An 18,505-nucleotide genomic window follows, 5' to 3' on the forward strand; every position below is an offset into this window, starting at 1 on the left:
CAGTGATATCAAATTTGAAGACCTGGTGGATTCCGAGCCCAGGGAGTATGAATAACAGGTTCATGGCACCAAAATCTCACACCAGTATAGATCAGTCATATTACGGGAAGGTCTTGTTAAGCCAAAGGGTTCCGCAAGTTTGGCTTGATCTTATTGGAAGTTATGTGCCGATACAACATCCTGCCGGGTTTTCGCTCCTGCTTAGACGAATGAGAAACGAGAAACAGGAAGTTCTCCATATCAAGAAAAACAAAATACATGCCTAAGTAACTAATTCTCTACAGGAGTATTATAAATATTGCCAGTGCAGTACTGGACCCAGCCGTCGAGGTTCATCTTTTTGATGACAATACTGAACCCGTCGGTGCCTTTGGCTTTGCCTTTCTTGGAGCAAATCACCTTGCGGTCGGTCTCCTTGACCTTCGGTGCACCCTTAGGGTACTCGATATTGAATACCGGCTTCTTGGCCTTTATGAAGGCGGCAAATGTCTCGCATTCGGAGTATTCGACACACTGCTCATTGACTGAGAACTGAACGAAGGGCAGAACAGACTTGATGATATCGCCGGCGTTCTTGAGCCCAGTCGACATGTTGTACTTGGCGGCTTCGGCGGCAAGGAACTTCACGTAATCGATGGAATCCTTCTGGGTTAAGCCAAGGCCATTGTCATTTTGCTGTAGTTATGTTAGATCCGGTGCGTCAATTGATGATAGTGGTGACCTACATAGCCATCGACATTGTCGGGATCGATAGCGTCACAACCCTTATCGGCAGCATACTTAATACGCTTCTTCATGATATTGCGAACGTTTTTGCTCCTAAGATTAATCCATTTCTCGTCAGGCCACCCGTCCATCGTCTTGCCCAGATCGGCCTTCTTGAATTGGTTCTTGTCATCACGCCAGTTCTCCCAAGATCCAGCACTGAAGTAGCAGATGACCTTCTTCCCAGCCTTGTGCAACGCCTTAAATGTTTCAGCATCGTTGTCGTAGAGGTCCAGATCATATATGCCAACATTGGGCTTGAGGTTCTTAGCGGTTCCATCCTTGTTGAGCTTGAGAGGCTTGAGAAGAATGATCTGCCAGGTAGTGCCGACCTTTGGTTGCCATAGACTGCCACGGGCCTTTAGATAGGGTTCTGTCGAGTCGTCACTCTCTGTGTTGGAGGTCTCATGGCCGTCGTTTCCTCCCTTTCCTTGAGTGAGACCAAGTCCGAGGCCAACCGACAGAGCAACTATCACTGCAAGGGTCACACCGATTACAGTGAGCTTCTTCCATAGCGGCGGCAACGATTTCCTCGTGTTTCCCACTTCCATTTTCTCTGAGATGACGACCTCCGTGGCTGGTTTTGTGGCCATGGTCGTGATTGCGGTGCAAGTCCAGGAACAAGTAAGTATGGCGGCCGGCTACCCGTTTGTGGCTCTGTGCTCCTTATAAAAGATAGAAGAAGAAGATACTAGGGGAAAGGAATTACATGAGCATGCCAGATGTTCGAGCTCTAATCCCCATCCGGCCCGTGGGCAGGTCGAGGGCGGAGCATTTGTGCATGGATTCGATGGTCAGACCTGTACCAGCTCATGGAATTCGACAATACCGCTAGCAATATTCTGCACTCTTGGTTGGTTAACGAGCTGGCAAGAAGTGGCGTTTTTGCCTGTAGAAAGCCCAGGCCCAATAAGGAAATCTCCTTGGGATCCAGTAGGCTGAGTTGCCGTCAGCACCAAGCCTCTAGCTTGAGATCTAGAACGAGCTAAGGATTCAGTAGGCAGCCCACGCAAGATGAAGGTTCCTTAATTCTATTGTTTGATGAATTTGATGAATGCCAGTGCTGTGCCAGGTAGTCACAGGGCTTCGGGAGCATCCGAATTGATTGGGGACACCCAAAGCTTTGAGTTACAGAGATCAGCGTCTTGTTTATTGTGTTGCAAATTGCCGCATTTGAAACATTCCGTCTCTTCTTGGCTGTCAATACTTTCTATTGTCTTGGGTCAAGAACTGGCACGTATTCACGCACTGTCTAAGCTCTTAATGGGTATATTTTCCAAGGTGTATGCTCCTACAGTTGCTCGGAGAACACTTATTTGACACGAACAGTTTCATATATATTGATATGGGTTCTATTGACCATGTTTGGGACAGGGGCTTGGTTAGACAATATCAAAGCAGAAAGACAATCACGAGGCTCTCAGAGACTCTTCAAAAAGAGAATTGAACCTCATAACACTTTTATAATCCAAGCAAGTACTCGCTTGAAAGTAGTCGTTATCGTAAGCCACGCCACCTGTGTTACAAGGTGCCTTAGTAGATACCTACCTGAGTCTTACACTCTACCCTACCCTAGAGACAAAAACACAGTGCTCTGTATGCCTCATGACTCAGATACACAGCATCGTATCGGCTCACAAAGCCCTCTCATCATGTTGCGGGGTTTCTGAATGCCAATGCGCAAGCTCCATCAAATACAGAATGATGCCAGATGCCTATGAGTAATTTAGCCTAAGAGCCCTCTTCCAGTCCATCTATAACCATTTCAGGTCGATGTTGTCCGAGATCGAGCCCTGAATAGGAAACTCGGCGACCAAGACTCCGAAAAGGACAGCAACACAATGAATTAAATATGTGATGATTGAGCATAAATAACATACTCGAAGACAAGTGAATATGGCATTGAAGTAGACCAATTGCTTCTCTTGTTGATGTCGTGGACTGCTGTTTCGTAAGCACCAATACCAGTGTCAGTATCATATCCATACCACACACACCATCATGAAGGCGTTCTCAACTCAAGTCATGGCCGTGTCAGCTTTGATGGCAGGGCTTTCTCAATCGTTTGAGATGAAGCGACCCCCACCAGTCGAGCTTGTCAAAGGATTCGACTGGGCAGACCCATTCACTCTCAGTTCCATGGCGGCGTTCCAGCCAAGATGTGACGAAAAGAAACAGTTCGAGGTTTTCGAGTACACACTCGCAGAGCTGATGGAACCTCCCCCAAAGGGATTAAAACCTTGGGCCAAGGGTCTCAAAGCAGTCTTTGCCAACAGAGAATACCCCGGAGGATGGCTCGGCCTGGACCCTCACGCTGGTGGTCGCAGCGTATTGCTGATGAACTATGATCAGATTCCTCTCGTGGTTCGTGAATGGATTGAACGGCAGGAGCGAACCGATGGCGAGGGTAAGGCGCTTTTCGCCGTGCTTGAGAAACCAAAGAACGACGAAGATGAGATTGAAGAGATCGTCAAGTTTCCCGAAGCTGACCAGGTCGATCGGGAAAACGATAAAGACAAGGTTGCCGTTTTTGCACCTGGTGCTTTGTACGGCATCCTTCCCCTCTGGGCGGCGGGAGCAAGTGAATGCAAAGGTAAGATGAGATACCCAGTCTGGTCCTGTGTCTGGTGTGCAATGGCTTATAACCAAACCGCAGATCAACTTGTCGACTTGTCCAAGTACAGCCCAAAGCCTGCCGACGGCGGCGTTGTTGCTTGGGTTCTACATTCGGAGCGCCAGCCTGATCAAAAGACAAAGGTTGACATCAGAGTCCAGGCACTTAAGGAAAAGGAGGTCAAGGGCGGTCAAGGGCAAGGCCAGGCGAAAACAGCATCAAGGGAAGAGTTGTAAGGTTGGTGTTTATAGTGACTGCATTTCCTAAGTATCGAGGTAGCGTTCAAATCCATCGAGTTCCAGTTGTATAACTGATGATTAAACCGGCATAATATGGGAGTGTTTAATTTTATTTTATGATCTGGCATACCTCTCTTGGTACCTACCTACCTACCTACTAACCTTGGCGAGGAAGCACAATGCACAAAGGGTTTCCACCCTGCACATTCTGACTTAATTGGTCAATTGAGAAGAATAAAGAAAACAATTTTTGGGCAGTTGGCGTTAAGGTTCATTTGTTCCTGCCTTAGAGGTGAATATTCCTTGCATCCATAACCTTAGTAAGTTAGTAGATGGATGGATGGCAATGCGGACTGCTAGTTCCAGCCATCGTGATCTGAACTGACTTCGGACCCTTTTCCGACCTCGCAGGTACGCCTTGAATATAAACGTTTCCCCCTCATGGTTTTGACCGCCGTTCTAGAGTTCGGATCATAATCTATTGCAGGGCTAAAAGACCCCAGTCCGGTTCGTTGGGCCGGGCATCTATCCTACACTATAAGTACTGTACTTGCGCACACACCGCCTTCGGGTATGATGCATCAGATCGACACCAGCTTCACGATGCATGTTTGAGTTGTCATGATATGGGTCTGAATGTCATGAAGAGTCATTTACTGTACTGTACTGTACCTAGCTAGTGCAGCAAGATGCGGTGGCCGTCGTATGATGAAGGACAAAAAAAAAAAGCATGTGAAGATGCTGTCCAAGCCAAGCAAGTCAGCAAGAAAGCATACATGTAGGTGAGCCTTACCGTCGTTTAGGTTCAACAGAGGCCATTGATTAAATGTGAGGCTTTGTCAGAGTGCATCAACCAACCTCTTCACATCCATTACTTACCTAGGTACCTAGGTACCCACTTGCTCAGGCCTCAGAGTTGCAGAATTGATACTGCTTGCCTCAAAGATAAGATAATTTAATCACCCTGTACTATTTTAATCATGGTGTTCTTGGGCTGTTAATTTTCTTCATCCCGAGTTTAGTCAGGTCTCGAGTTTTCCTCCTTTCTCTAGGTTACCTCAGTTAGCAGCTAACCTACCACCGCTAAGTGTCCTGTTTGTAGACCTTGCAGGGTTAGCTCAGGCACTCGTGGCAATACGACGCTACTAAACAACCCCAGTATCGCATCCAATAGTCTCCGGTGTGCGATGGTGTTCTCCAGACAGATCAGAACCGTCCGTGCAATTCACCGATTGCGCTTATCTTCACATACGATGTGATTCGCAATGGCAATGACGGAAGGGTATTCAGACCTCCAGCTAGTCGTGTCGAAAACATTCAGATTCGTAATAGTCAGCCACCACGGTTTGAGGCACGACAGCTTATGAATGTCCCGGATGCGGTCTATTGCAGAAGAGCTGGATGGATGGGATGGCAAGAAAAACTAACTTGTAACTGCCTGCTTCCTACTAGCCTTACTAGGTACCTAGCCTTGAACCAGCCCAACTTTCGCCAATCAACCCGACCGCCAGCGAGCAAACGCCAGGACCTCCATGTCGTCAGAAGCGGTCCCACAGCTCTCGAACTGCATCTGTGAGTCCACCTGTTGCAGATTTGACACTGCAGATGGGACTCATGGGTCCTCCCAGCAGACAATGGGTATTGTACCTAAAGAGAATTCGGATTTTCCAACATGAGGAGAGATTTAGGGTAGTGTCGAGTCGATAAAACAGTATCAGCAACAGGTCAGGCTGTTGCCACCCGTATTATAGCAGCGATTGGAAACGTTGAATAATTTCGGTGAAATATTCAGCTTGGAGGCTGGGGGTAACGAGAACAGTCAAACGAGGTACCTTTTTCTCAGATGCGTTGTACAGTACAAGCGACGAGACCCAAGCTTGGCTGATCCATCGAGACGTACTCGTACCCAGGGCGTTGCATTGCATTGCATCGCATCGCATCGCATGCATGGCCTCGCTCGCATCGCATGCATGGCCTCGCTCGCATCACAAGCGTTGTCTTTGATACCTGATAACAACTTCAATCATCTCAATCTAGGTTGCTACTCACATCCTCTTTCTTCAGTTGTTGCTGCTCCTGCTCCTGCTCCTGCTCCTGTCGACGCTGCACATCATCACTGATTCTGCACAAAATCGAAGTCGAATAAACCCCACATACCTACCCTCCAATTGCTTCTTACATCAATATCATCACAACCATCTTTGGCTGGTACCTACTACTGTTACCTATCTGTACCTTTATATTTGCACCTTGTTTCTCTACTTTCCGCTTTCAAACTTTTTCTATGACCTTCTCTCAAGTTCCTCAGATCAAAACATATCTCCTCACCGTATCGACTTTACGTATCGCTGCAATAATCACCCTGCTCTGCATCCGGCGAAGGCAAAACCATCTTCTCAAACGGCCTAGAATCAATCCCTGTATCAATCGTTCCGGTCGATGCGGTCGCAGCACCCTTGATTTGTACCGGCTGTACCTTTTTCTTGTGTCGTTACTACTGCCCCGTAGCCATAGCCGCCGCCGCCGACCATCTTTAATTTCGCTCCAGTCCCCCCCAGCCTTGTTGACCAACGCCAAACCGGTCCTGTCCTGGTGCCTCCCCGTCTCGTCAACGAACTGGTTCTTCTCCCAGCCCAACATCTCTCCCACAAACAAAACAAAATCTCACTCAAACTCGAGACGCAACAAACGACCGTCGCACTCACAGTCACCTTACCTCAACTCATTTCTACGTTCCCTCGATTCTCACACGAAGTCTCCATTGCAGTTCACAAAACCCATTTCAGTCATGGGTAGCTTCACCTTCAAGTGGTAAGTCGCAAACTACTTGGCTGCGCTGCGCTGCTTCGCGCAGCTTCGTTTAACCCCCGAGTCGCAATTTGTCTACCTCTGCGCACAACAACGCCATTGGACTTTGTATGGGAACCCGCGTATTCTCATGTGCCTCTCAGCGTTGCTTCGCGTTGTGGTCACGAATTTTATCAATTTTGTCCATGTCTGAGACAATCAAGACTGACCCCAATTTTTGTGTAGGGAACATCCCGCCGAAGAGGTTTACGTGACAGGCACTTTCGATAACTGGACCAAGAGCGTCAGACTAGAGAAGGAGGGCGATGTTTTCTCCAAGACTGTCGACCTGAAGGAGCCTGAGGGCAAGATTTACTACAAGGTGCGTCAGCATCAGCGAGCAACGACCCGCAATGCCAACAAACTCTCCTTTTCCCTCCCAATATGCACTTTGCATTTGTCCCCATTTGAAAACTCCCATGCCCTGTTGCCATGATCGCCAGCGTCGGATCAATACTCTCTCCCTTTTGCTGGAGTTATACAATGATAAGAACAAGGTCATTGCTGCTAGCTGGACTTCTGTGCGGTTGGTTTTGCCAAAGCAAGATGGGAGGTAGCAGCGATGCCCGCGCCGCCTAGGAATCTGTGCTTTGTGGTCATCGCTATCCTCAAACCTCTTTTAAGCCTAAAAAGCTTGGAGGCGCAATGGTGGTGGCTGCCGTAATCTCAGGCCCCTGTCCAAGGGATTTTTTTCTTGCAAAGTCTCCTACGCTGCCAGGATTGGGGGTTGGGCCCCTGGTTCATTTCCCTGGCTGTCATGTCATGGGTTCTCTCAGGCCCATTTGGCATCTCGCACCATCCCCAACCAAAACCCCCCGCGGTTGGGTATGACGCAAGACGACCACGATCGCGACAGTTCTGGAATGCGTTAGTGAGCGGAGAGCGCTATAGCCAACCCATATCAGACTTTTTCTTGGTCATGCCGGTAGAATTCTGTGGCGCCAGCCGACCATTACGCTGCGCAGAACCAAAAGTTCTTTGGTGCTGCCAAGGCGTCTTCAATTGCTCAATTGCACTTGATTTGCTTGCACCCTAGTGTGCCTGCATATCCGACCCGCTCTTGTTCTCAGCTCCGTCTTCCTCTTCGTCATCGCACCAATTCATTAAACTCACTTTGTCCCCTCTTTCAAAGCCAATTGCTCTCCCTGCACTCTCACACACTTGTCGTAACCATTACAAAGACTGTCGCTCACCGTTTGATCTAGTTCATCGTCGACGGTAACTGGATTATCAATCAATCAGCACCTAACGAGCCTGATCTTGAGGGCAACGTGAACAACTTCGTCACTCCCGATCAACTTATACGCGAAACTCCTGCCACAGCTATCCTTAATACCGTGACGCCTGCGTCTACAACTGCAGCCATGGCCAGCGAACAACCCTTGGAGAACAAGCCCACTGAGTCGGCGACTCTGGCCGATAAGGTAGCTGAAGAGATGACTGCAGAAGACAAGATCATTGGCGCTAACCTTTGAACAGCCTACCGACGAGGATAAGCTGCCCCTCGAAACCCCTTCTGACATTCCTGGTGGTTTCCCCACCACACCTGCGAACGAGCTTGACAAAGCTTTCGGTATCAACCCTCTCCCCGCCTCCGAGGGTGCAGGAAACCCCATTAAGCTTGAACCCGGCGAGAAAATCCCCGAGTCTATCACCGCTCAAACCACCGATTCTTATGTGAAGCTGGACAAGGATTCTTATGAGAAGAGTGATGCTTACCCTGGTATTGAGACCGAGCTTCCTCCTGTTTCCTCTAACACCATTCCCGAGTCCAGCCTTCCCATCATTGGTGCGGATGTCATCGCCTTCAACTCTGCTGCACCTACAGCCACTACTGCAGGTCTTGCTGCTGATGTTCCTCTGGAGACTAATGGCGCTTTCGTTCCCGAGGTTGTAAGGGAGAGCCAGGAGAAGGCCAATGCTGTTACCGAGGCTAGCACAGACCCCACAGAGGTCAAAGAGAAGACGATGGTCGAGGAGGAGCTCAAGGGCACCGTTCCTGAAGCCCCAGCAACCTCAGTAGGCACCGCTGGTGTTGGTACTGAGAAGTCGGAGAACACTCCTGACACTAGCCTCGCCGCTTTGGCAGCTACTGCCGGAGGTGCTGTCATTGCCGCTGGCCTCGCTGCCAAGGAGACAGTGGAGGAGAAGGCTATCCCTGCTCTCAACAACGCCACAGACGCCATCACCGATACCGCCAACAAAAACCTGCCTGACTCAGTCAAGGAGCAGCTTCCTGTCGCCGCCCAGGAGACTCTTGCTGCCAAGAACGAGGAGCAGATCCGAGAGCAAGTTTCTCCCGAGGTTCCTACCGAGGTCAAGGAATCCCTGATCGAGGCTGGAAAGGCCCCCGAGGCTGCTGCTAACACTTCTGCCGTCGAGGATAAGAAGGCTGTCGAGAGTGAGCTTCTAAAGGAAGTGAAGCCCGTTACTGGCATTTACGATTCTGTTGTTGAGCAAGAGCAGCCTAAGGACGAACCCAAGCAGGTCTCTCCTGAGGTTCCCGTCGAGGTCAAGGATTCTATTGCTGAGTCTGGCAAGGCCCCTGAAGCTGCCGCCAACACTGAGGCGGTTGAGGAAAAGAAGCTGGTCGAAGCCGAGCTTCTTAAAGAGGTCAAACCCGCGGCCACAATTGATGAGACTCCTCAGGTTGCCCCTGAGGTGCCTACCGAAGTCAAAGACTCTATTGTCGAGGCTGGTGAGCGCCCTGAGGCTGCAGGCAGCACCGAAGCTGTCGAGAATAAGAAGCAGGTTGAAGCCCAGCTCCTCAAGGAGGCCGAGCCTGTCCCTGCTATCGGGGACGCCAACCCTGCCGTTGAGGCCAACCCTGACTCCGCTGTCGAGCCTCAGGAAAACAAGACTCAAGAGCCCGTATCTGCCGTTCCTACTGTTGTTCTTCCCACAGAGAGCAAGGTCGAAGAGCCCAAGACGGAAGCTCCAGAGGCTAAGGAGACCGAGCCCGCCACCAAGACTGAGACCGAGACCGAGACCCCTGCGGTTGGCAATGGCACCTCGACGGCCGGCAACGGCATCACAGCGACCGGCAACGGTGCCTCGACAGCAGAAACTAAGCCCGCTGATTCTTCGCGCAACGGCAGCGCCTCTGCAGCAAGTGGTAAAGAAAAGAAGAAGAACCGATTGAGTTCAATCTTCAGCAAGATCAAGCACAAGCTGTCCGACAAATAGATGAGAGGACGAGGCTACCAAGCTAATGTCGCAATGATGAGGTATCAGAAATGTGTCGCGGTTTTTTGTTTTGCGGTTGGTGTCTTCGTTTATCAATGATTCCCCTGGATCCATGAACAAGAGGAGAGTGTTTGAGGTCGCTGAGGGCGTGGATCTCCGTCATATACCTAATTCATATTCAGCTTTTACGCGCATACTTTTGATTGACACCGGACTTAGTGTATTGTAGATCCTGTTGCTAAGTCAGAAGAAAAAAAACTTTTTTCTAGGATATATGATGCGTTGAGATTTCAATAATTTCATGAAGAAATGAGATGCTCAAGAACAGTAATATTTCAGTAGAAAAACAATATCATAGGGCACAAGGCCGTGCTTTTTAACAAGGTTCAACAAAATTAACTTTATATCAGTATAAAAGCTCTGTAGAAATCATGACAAGGTCGGACACTTTATTCTTCCTTACCCGACAAAATCACCAGGGAAATTTTTGGGATATATATTTGATGAAGCCATGATGATATCTTGTAGCCATGCTCATTTTGATCATGTGATGGATTCGCCTCAAACAAATGACTAATTTTGTAAACCTTATGTAAGCCAGATCGAGTACTACCGACCCAGGTAATCGAGCTCTGCGCCGAGCCTGTCAACTCCGTCACGATTTGCCCCGCCAGTGACTCGCTCGATCCACCTGCATCTTTCATCCATCAACGGGGTCCGTCCCAGCTGGACCCCTTCGTGAACCTCAATCCGATCCTTTTTCATCAAACTGCCTAGAGGCTTCAATATCTGCCTCTTCCTAATTATTCTCCGGTGTGCCTACTGCCCGTCTCTGCATATTCCCAGGCGATTACTTGGACCTGTCAGTTACCCCCGCCACCGAGACAAAGCGCGAACGATCGAACGATTGGGCCGATCATTTATCTCATCGTGATTGAGACTTATCAGAAGATAACCTGTAGGAAATATGAACACCTCTGCATCAAATGTGGGAAAGTCTGTCCCTGCTCCATCGAATTCTACAGCTATTCAAGCTAGCCCAGCGACTTCAAGCTTCGAATCATCCCGCCGGCCATCACAGGCTGGTTCCTCATACTCGCAGTCGATGCCTCGAAAGGTTCAAGGCTCCCGCAAACAACATCGGAGTCAGCGTAGGCCTGGACTTGGCGACAGATCAAGTACTGGTCCCGATGACGAAGAGGTCATGGATGACCTAAGAGCTTTCAGAAATCCCAATAGCAGGCGTGGTCAAACCTCAATTACCCACCTTCTCAACTACTCCATGCCACGCCCGGTCCAGGATCATCATGCGCACTCGAGATCTTATAGAAGAACTCCAACATGGGGACCTGGATCAGGATACCACGCAAGCGACAAGGCTCGATACGTCCATGCCAACTACCGCTTCATCCTTTCTCCAGAGGGTACATACAACAAACAAGCCACGGACGCCGACACACACCTGGACTGGTCCCTTGTGATGCAGATTATTGCTTCAGGTGAATCGCAGGGCTCATCATGCCCGATTTGTCTTTCTGAACCAGTGGCACCACGAATGGCGAAATGCGGGCATATCTTTTGCTTGCCCTGTCTTATCCGGTTTATGAACTCAACATCGAGCGAGGACGATGCGAGGGGCCGTGGCCCCAAATGGAAGAAGTGTCCTATTTGCGAAGACTCGATCTATACGCAAGACGTACGGCCTGTCAGGTTCTACGCAGGACAAGAAAGCCCCTTTCCTCGAACTGGTGATGACGTTGTGCTACGATTGATGGCACGTAACGCAAACTCCACGATGGCGCTTCCGCGAGAGAGCGGTTCTGAAGCTTTGTATTCCGTAGACGACATTCCTTGGCATTTTGCTGCGAACGTCCTGGACTACGCTCGCATGATGAAAGGCACCACAGACTATATGGCTGCCCAGTACGATGAGGAAATTGCAGCACTGACCCAACAAGCAAAGGAAGATGAGACACTTTTTGGACAGAATGACGAATGGTCCCAGAAAGCGATCCGGGCTATCACGGCTGCCAAGGAAAAGCTTGCGGAGCTTGAGGTTGTGGAAAGCCCAGCAACGTCGACAAAGCTCTCTGCAGATGCCGACTTTTATTTCTACAGCTCCCCGCCGCATCTGTACCTCTCGCCGCTGGATATCCGTATCCTTAAAACGAAGTACGGGTCTTTTTCGTCCTTTCCTTCTACGCTTCTCCCTCGCGTGGAGCACATCTCTACTGGGCACGTGGTTGATGATGCAATGCGCCGAAGGGCGAAATATCTGGGGCATCTTCCTCGCGGATGTATTGTCAATTTTCTGGAATGCGATTGGACTGATATTGTGCCAGAAGAAACACTGGCATCATTCTCGGCTGATATCGAGCGGAGACGGAGACGTAATCGCGACAAGGAGACGCAGGAGGAACGCGAGCGACTCCAAGCCGAGCGCCTCGAAGCTGCAAATATACGTAAGACCACAGGTTATCAGAGGCTTCCCGATCCGCCAGAGGAGGATAACGTTCCCCGAATGGATCTTGAAGAGTTCCTGCCATTGAGCGGTCACTCTGGCAGCACGCCTCCAGATCCGCGGCCAGGATTCGAGACATTGGCTGAGATGTCGACCAGCCCATCAAACCAGAAGACCGTTTGGGGCACGAGAGTGATTAATGGGTCACCTGAGATGGCAGCTGCCCAACCCTTAGACGTTCACGACGGGTGGCTCAGAGATGAGGACCTGTTCGATACGGCCGATATTGCGATGCAAATACAGGCGATTGAAGCGGCCGACAGCAGCGTCCGCCCGAATAGTGCTGGCGGAGCAGGGCCAAGCAGCAGTGGTGGGGGCAATGGTGGCGGCGGCAAGAAGAAGAAGAAACAGAAAATTACGCTCATGAGCACTGGGGGTCGGAGAGGTAATTAGATCTATCGTCCCTGTCTTCAGGTTGAGGAAGTATGCTTTTCTTTCTTTCTTTCTTTCTTTTTTACGTCCTCCACGGCGTGGCATGGTCAGTTCGTACTATTTGTCTTTAAAGTAAAGAGATGGAGCAGGGCTGTCAGTAACTGCATAGAATTTCCAGAGCAACACAACTTTGAATAACCGGAGATGAGGAAGATTGGGAATTATGCTTGTTAATTGTCTGCACAGTTAATTCTGATCGCCAGCCATCAACAAGCCTTAATCCAATGATATAAAGTATGTATATACCGCCTTGCTTTTCACATTTCGGTTATGATGGTCACCGAGATGAACCTTGTTTGATGTGATGTAGGTATACCAGATCACATTTCCTCAAGGAGCACATGGCTGGCCACCCGTTCCAATGTAAAGAAGGATGCATACGTACATTACGTGTGGCATACCGTGATACTTATGGAGCATCGTGAAAGACCATACATATAGCACAGTACATTCGGAGAATTCCTTTCACCGCACAGAATCTGTAGTTATGTGACTCGCGTGCTAAGCTACCGACTGAGATATGCTCCCAATGTCGATCAAAACTTCAAATGCGACATGGAACTCGACTTGAGAACACTATTATTACAGCACTCGGGCGGGGCCTGATTGATATTCGATCAGCACAGCAGACTACAACACAATATCGTCATAACTGCCGGGGCGTTTCTCCACAGAAAGGTGACTAGACACGGGAATGCCGATGTATAGATCCAAAAGCCGAAGACGTCAGTACGTACTCTGTACCTACAGCTCGTCGCCACGCAAGTAAGTTCCTACCTATGTACATGTAACTAACTCTATTCACGATATCGGCTAATCGGATTGTGAAGTGCCGCTGAACGAAATGCCCGCCAGTCTAAGTCAAGACCTGAGTCTGCGGGTATTCCAAAATTATCCGTACGGACTGCCGTATTAGAATGGAAATCGAGCTCTGTTTAGCGGTGCTGTGGGGCTTTCCACCGTTTTCACGATGGCCTAGGCCTTAATGCCTACCTAGGTAACTTAGTAGTAGGTAGCTAATAGGTACTAAGTATTAGAAAAATTGAAATATAACGTTGATAGCTTTTCGGTTGATGAACGGTCAAGGATTGAAGGGCAGGTGACGGATAAACAAGCAAAGAGACATTTGCTTGTTGTTGACATAGGAGGTACTAGGTACCTGATAGGCACGCCGCTTCGATAGCGGGGTTCTTGTCGTTTACAGCGCCAAGATGTACTATCTGACTGTGTTGGCGGTTAGATATTCAAGATGGTTCCACACATTTAATTGTATTGAAGTCAAGATTGACAAAAAGCCCAGTGCATTTGTCCTAGCAACATACATAACAACTTGGAAGCTTGCCTGCTATTATTGTAGATCTTTCGAGGTTTACAGAGTAGCGGACACTGAATCTGATGTATCCGCCCCTATATCGGGCAGGGGCTGAAATAAAATTGGGAGGGAGCCAATTCTCTCCGGATGTTAATGAGTTCGTACAAGACCTTGAGAGTATGGAGCTGGTGCTAATGAATTAGCGGCCGACGAGTTATTGAAATGAGATTAAGAACCTAAGTGACCCGACAGCACCAGGTACAGGGTGGATGGAGCTCACTCGCTCTGGTTTTGGATTGAGAGAGACAACAAGGGAAACTACCTACCTACCTACTAGCCAAGAATAAAGAATGCACGTGATTATGCGCCGAGAAGGAGGTGGTCGGTAACCCCGCGTTGAATTGACATGGACTTACGAATCATCCACAAACCTGAACAATAGGAAAAGCGCACGTTTTGGATACTGTAATAGTGGTCCTACTAACCATGGATTGACAGCGGAAACGCTTGACGGGCCACTGGATGAATGGACTGTTGCTGTCTGCACGGTCCGGCTTTGTCGTCATGGGACCAGGGGTGGTTGAACTGAGCATATCCTGGGTCGTTGGGGGGCAGCAGAACGAACTGAACCGCTTGTTCGGCACAGGGATTGATGAATGGTGATGCAGGATTAGAGACATTGGAACAAATCAAGTTGATGTTGTTGCATCGTCTTGTGACGCTGACGAAAAGTGAATCCAGTAAGTAAGAGGCGCGATTGTTCATCGAGTTATAAATAAAACAGACAAGCCCAGCCAAGCCTATACCAGAACAAAGCGGCACTTGGAATTGAAAGTAAAGTCGACACATTTTGTGTCGTTTCAGCCACTCGATTACGTTAGATCTGACAGTCAACTGCCCGAGCCTCCACAACCTACTAAGATACTGTATGTAGGTACTTTGTAGCGCTCACCTCAACAAATCAGTTGCCAAGAGAATGCCGTGGCGCTAACTGTTCTCGGCTGACGAGCCTACAACCCCACTGGAGAAGCGCTGAGCCGAGCCTCAAAGCCACTTGCGCACCCCAGACGCTCTGGAAAACTCTCTGCCCAAGAGGAGGAAGGAAGGGTCCATGCCTAGGTTGTTAACCTACTAACCTACATGTCGCTCCATCAACGTTTCACTGCCTCTTTAGTTTTCTTCTCTCCTTTTTTTTTCTTTCGTTAATCTTCTGAATATCAAGTATGTAATATTGTTCATCACAGATCGTCTCGGGAAGGGATCCTAAAGGCCAAGTCAAATCCTGTCGTGTCTTTTATTCAATCCAGAGACACAGATTCACTGGTTTTCGGACTAGTTGTTGATTAACTTGCTCTGGAACCCCTGTCAGTTACGCACTTGCTTCCTTGTTCGGATAGTCTTTCACTTTCTCCGGGGCGGCACAGATCACTTTGCCATCTGCAGTATTAGTGCAAGTGTGCTGTGTTGTGCTGTACATACCTACCTAGGTACTGTACATACCGTAACACTTAGCAGCTTGAGTAGCTCTTGGCCAGGTGCCGAATAGCGAGAGCCAAGCCACATAATTCAACTTGACATTACAGGCGCCGAAGATCCGATCAAACAGAACGTCCATACGGATAAGCCAAGCAGAGACCAAGAAAAACAAAACTGCTAATGCACACACACACATGCATGCTGCTCATCATTCTACTGCTACCACGGGCAGTATTATAACCCTGTCGAGCCCCCCTTCACCCCCATTGCTAATCGCCCATCCAAAGCTCTTGTTTAATTTGACCAAAAATCTTCCGACCTCTCTACTCATTGAAGCGAAAGTGGAATCCCCTTTTCCCTTTTCCAAGAATACACGGCTTGAACTCATACAAAACCCGTCTCTTACTCGCATCGCACTCTCTTTCGTATCAGAGAAAGATTGCGTGCAACCGCTGAGGCTTTGCTCTTGCGGGAGACGAAAACGGTATCGCGCTTACACGCTCACAACTTACCCCATTTGGCAATCAACCTCTGAGCAAGAGTCCATGTAGTTCAAGACTCGGCGAAGCCTTGAAACTTTGGTCGCTTTCTAAACTCTCTTACTATTCTTGAAATACCACATCCTCGACCAAATATTGTACGATTCCACACTTCGAGTCTGCTCACCATACCGAAAAAAATGTCGAGTTCCATCACCAACTCTGGCTCCACCAAGCCTCGAAAAGAACCCAGAGACACAGGGTTCCCTGAGCCTCTGAATAACCGTTAGCACTCCGTCTCGAACAATTTTTTTTTTTTTGTTGAATCATTCACTGACTTCTCCCAGTTCGCAACACAACTCTCCCACACCCTGATGCGGATCTTTCACCAAACGCATGCCTTACCCAAGAGGATATCGACCCTGACCGGGCTCTTATGCGAACCCGACGATCTTTCCTCAGGAAAAAACGACGAACTCTGAACCATGGTCGTATCACCCCAGCCTCAGAGGCCCTCTACAGCGCCTATTCTCTAGTACAATCCGATGTTGGCGACCACGATAGTCTCAGAACCAGCACCAACACCAACCCATCACTCGTAAGCGTTCGCCCAACTACGCCCAGCATTCGAGTATCCAGGGACGAAACCGATAGTCTCGCATCAAGAACCACGAGGAGGGAAGACGAAGACACGCCACCGACTTCGCCTGACGTCCCGTCACATCGTTCTAAGAAAGGATTCTTGAGCAAATGGCGAAGAAACTAGGAATGCTTTAGCTAAAAGTCTGGCCTCATAACGGTGTAGTCTACACCTGGCTTTGACATGACCATGACTGCTGCAACGACGTACACGGCCGAATATTATGACCTGCAACGACCGCATTCGCAAAATGCATTTCCGTCAAAAAGGATCCTTCTCTTTCTCCCTTTCATTTGTTTGCTTGGACAGCGTGGCGTTTATGTTGAATTAAGGATTGGACTTAAGGAGCGGGACGGAGTTTTGTCTGTAACAGAGGCAAAAGCTTGGATATGTACTATAGTCCCTCTGGCAGGGCAGAGACAGCAATGTCACCCATATACAGTAGTCGGTTCACCTTGTTGTGACCGACATAGACACTCGTTAAGAATTAATAGTTTTACTAGTAGCTTCATCGCTATTCTCATGATGGCCGTCGTCTCTCTTGTGCTCTCATGGTGCAAATAACTCATGTATTGCCTTTACCGTGTCGCCGTGCTAGGGGCACAGGTGTTTCTTGCCGTACAGAATATTCATCATTCTGGCCCGCTTCCTCCACATCTACAAGAGAATAATGCTCCCCATCTAGCTTCCACGGTAGCTAGTGTAGCTGTAGGGGCTCAGCAGGAGAGGTACATGATACGTCTGCCTCTCCTCCATACGGAAGGTAACCGTAACCTCTGGGAAAAAAGTGTTCTCCTCACCAAAGTAAGCTCCAGTATCAAAGCGCAACGTCCAGCGTGATGAGCCCCGTCCCTTGCGGTCCTCGAGGATTTCAACAAGCGTTTGGAGAGGAGGCTCGCCAGCAGAATCTTCGGAGAGGTAGGGCAACCACGAAGTAACTCGACCGTCCTCATCCGTGATGGACTCGAAGGTGTTGGCCCGAGGCTGGGCGGCCGAGTGCGGATTGGCAGAAGGAGGGATGGGACCTTCAAGGCGGACGCGGACGCCGCGTGCGGGTCGACCGGCCTGTGTGTCAAGGACGTGACACGTGATGGGGTCTTTGGTAGGTGAAGTCATCGCGGAAGTGGTTGGTTGTGGTGGTGGGATAAGTACAGTATTTGATGAGGTTGACGTCAAATATGAGGGAGGTCTTGATTGTGAGTTGAACTCCGATTTATGCGCCTGATGTGAGTGAGAGACGATGTTGAGACAAGCTGAATCGACTGAAGTTTCTGGTGGTTTTCTGTCTCAACCTCTATCTGGCTATCGGCGAGTAGGTAAAGGAAGAAGAAGAGGAAGAAGAATTATCAGCAAGAGAGGGGTTTGAGGTAAAGTGAGGCAGTGAGAGGCTGCGGCGCACAGCCTACCTTAGTACCCTGCTTACAGCAGTTAATCGGTGAGTTTTTGGGGTAGAAGGCCCAATCATGAAACAATGCTAAGAAAGAGACTTGGCTGTAAAGATAAGCCGTGGTACTTAAATTTATTACTAGATATAACAATGTTGAGATTGACAGGAAGCTATATGGATATCTACGCGCAGCTCCGGACGCTTGACGCCGTTCGCCGCTACTCGAAAGATGCTATCTCGTGGACGGGGCCGATCCAACGAAAGCTGAGCTCGCTGGACGAGGACTACCTGACATCATAATGGGGTTAACTGTTCAGCTCCGGAGTTATTACTAGAGCCCAAAATAGTTTCGAGACCGGAATTAATGTTATAACAATCGAGCTGTATTTGAGTCGACTATGTGAGATTGCTGCACATGTGCTAGGTAGTGGGTAACAATCATGTATCATGTGGTGCCTTTGTGACAGAAACACAGTCATGTCATGCCTAATCGTACTCGAATGCTGCAGGCACTATTATGTCAGGTTTTACCCCTCCATTCATAGAACCATCTAAGAGCTTCTAGAAGTTACCCAAATCCTGATTCTGCCCCAGACAAGCTTTACCT

At 49.0% G+C, this 18,505-nt stretch overlaps 6 protein-coding genes across 6 annotated transcripts; 4 read left to right on the forward strand and 2 right to left on the reverse strand.

Moving 5' to 3' along the window:
* Positions 1-270: 270 nt before the first annotated feature.
* FPOAC1_002964 (uncharacterized protein) lies at positions 271-1,358 on the reverse strand (the record flags this gene model as incomplete). Its single annotated transcript, XM_044847536.1, has 2 exons — positions 271-675; positions 726-1,358. 2 exons carry the CDS (start codon positions 1,356-1,358, stop codon positions 271-273), a joined length of 1,038 nt encoding a protein of 345 aa, XP_044713452.1.
* Positions 1,359-2,766: 1,408 nt separating this feature from the next.
* Positions 2,767-3,615, forward strand: FPOAC1_002965 (uncharacterized protein; the record flags this gene model as incomplete). The annotated part of the gene is made up of 2 exons (XM_044847537.1): positions 2,767-3,358; positions 3,422-3,615. The coding sequence occupies 2 exons, from the start codon at positions 2,767-2,769 to the stop codon at positions 3,613-3,615; spliced, it is 786 nt and encodes a 261-aa protein (XP_044713453.1).
* Positions 3,616-6,406: 2,791 nt separating this feature from the next.
* FPOAC1_002966 (uncharacterized protein) lies at positions 6,407-9,651 on the forward strand (the record flags this gene model as incomplete). Its single annotated transcript, XM_044847538.1, has 4 exons — positions 6,407-6,429; positions 6,652-6,787; positions 7,671-7,889; positions 7,945-9,651. The coding sequence occupies 4 exons, from the start codon at positions 6,407-6,409 to the stop codon at positions 9,649-9,651; spliced, it is 2,085 nt and encodes a 694-aa protein (XP_044713454.1).
* A 967-nt stretch (positions 9,652-10,618) lies between these two features.
* Positions 10,619-12,565, forward strand: FPOAC1_002967 (uncharacterized protein; the record flags this gene model as incomplete). The annotated part of the gene is made up of 1 exon (XM_044847539.1): positions 10,619-12,565. One exon carries the CDS (start codon positions 10,619-10,621, stop codon positions 12,563-12,565), a length of 1,947 nt encoding a protein of 648 aa, XP_044713455.1.
* Positions 12,566-16,071: 3,506 nt separating this feature from the next.
* On the forward strand, positions 16,072-16,637 carry FPOAC1_002968 (uncharacterized protein; the record flags this gene model as incomplete). The annotated part of the gene is made up of 2 exons (XM_044847540.1): positions 16,072-16,156; positions 16,219-16,637. 2 exons carry the CDS (start codon positions 16,072-16,074, stop codon positions 16,635-16,637), a joined length of 504 nt encoding a protein of 167 aa, XP_044713456.1.
* A 555-nt stretch (positions 16,638-17,192) lies between these two features.
* On the reverse strand, positions 17,193-17,627 carry FPOAC1_002969 (uncharacterized protein; the record flags this gene model as incomplete). Its single annotated transcript, XM_044847541.1, has 1 exon — positions 17,193-17,627. One exon carries the CDS (start codon positions 17,625-17,627, stop codon positions 17,193-17,195), a length of 435 nt encoding a protein of 144 aa, XP_044713457.1.
* Between the last annotated feature and the right edge of the window lie 878 nt (positions 17,628-18,505).

Source organism: Fusarium poae, chromosome 1, assembly GCF_019609905.1.
Source record: "Fusarium poae strain DAOMC 252244 chromosome 1, whole genome shotgun sequence".
Taxonomy (NCBI): domain Eukaryota; kingdom Fungi; phylum Ascomycota; class Sordariomycetes; order Hypocreales; family Nectriaceae; genus Fusarium; species Fusarium poae.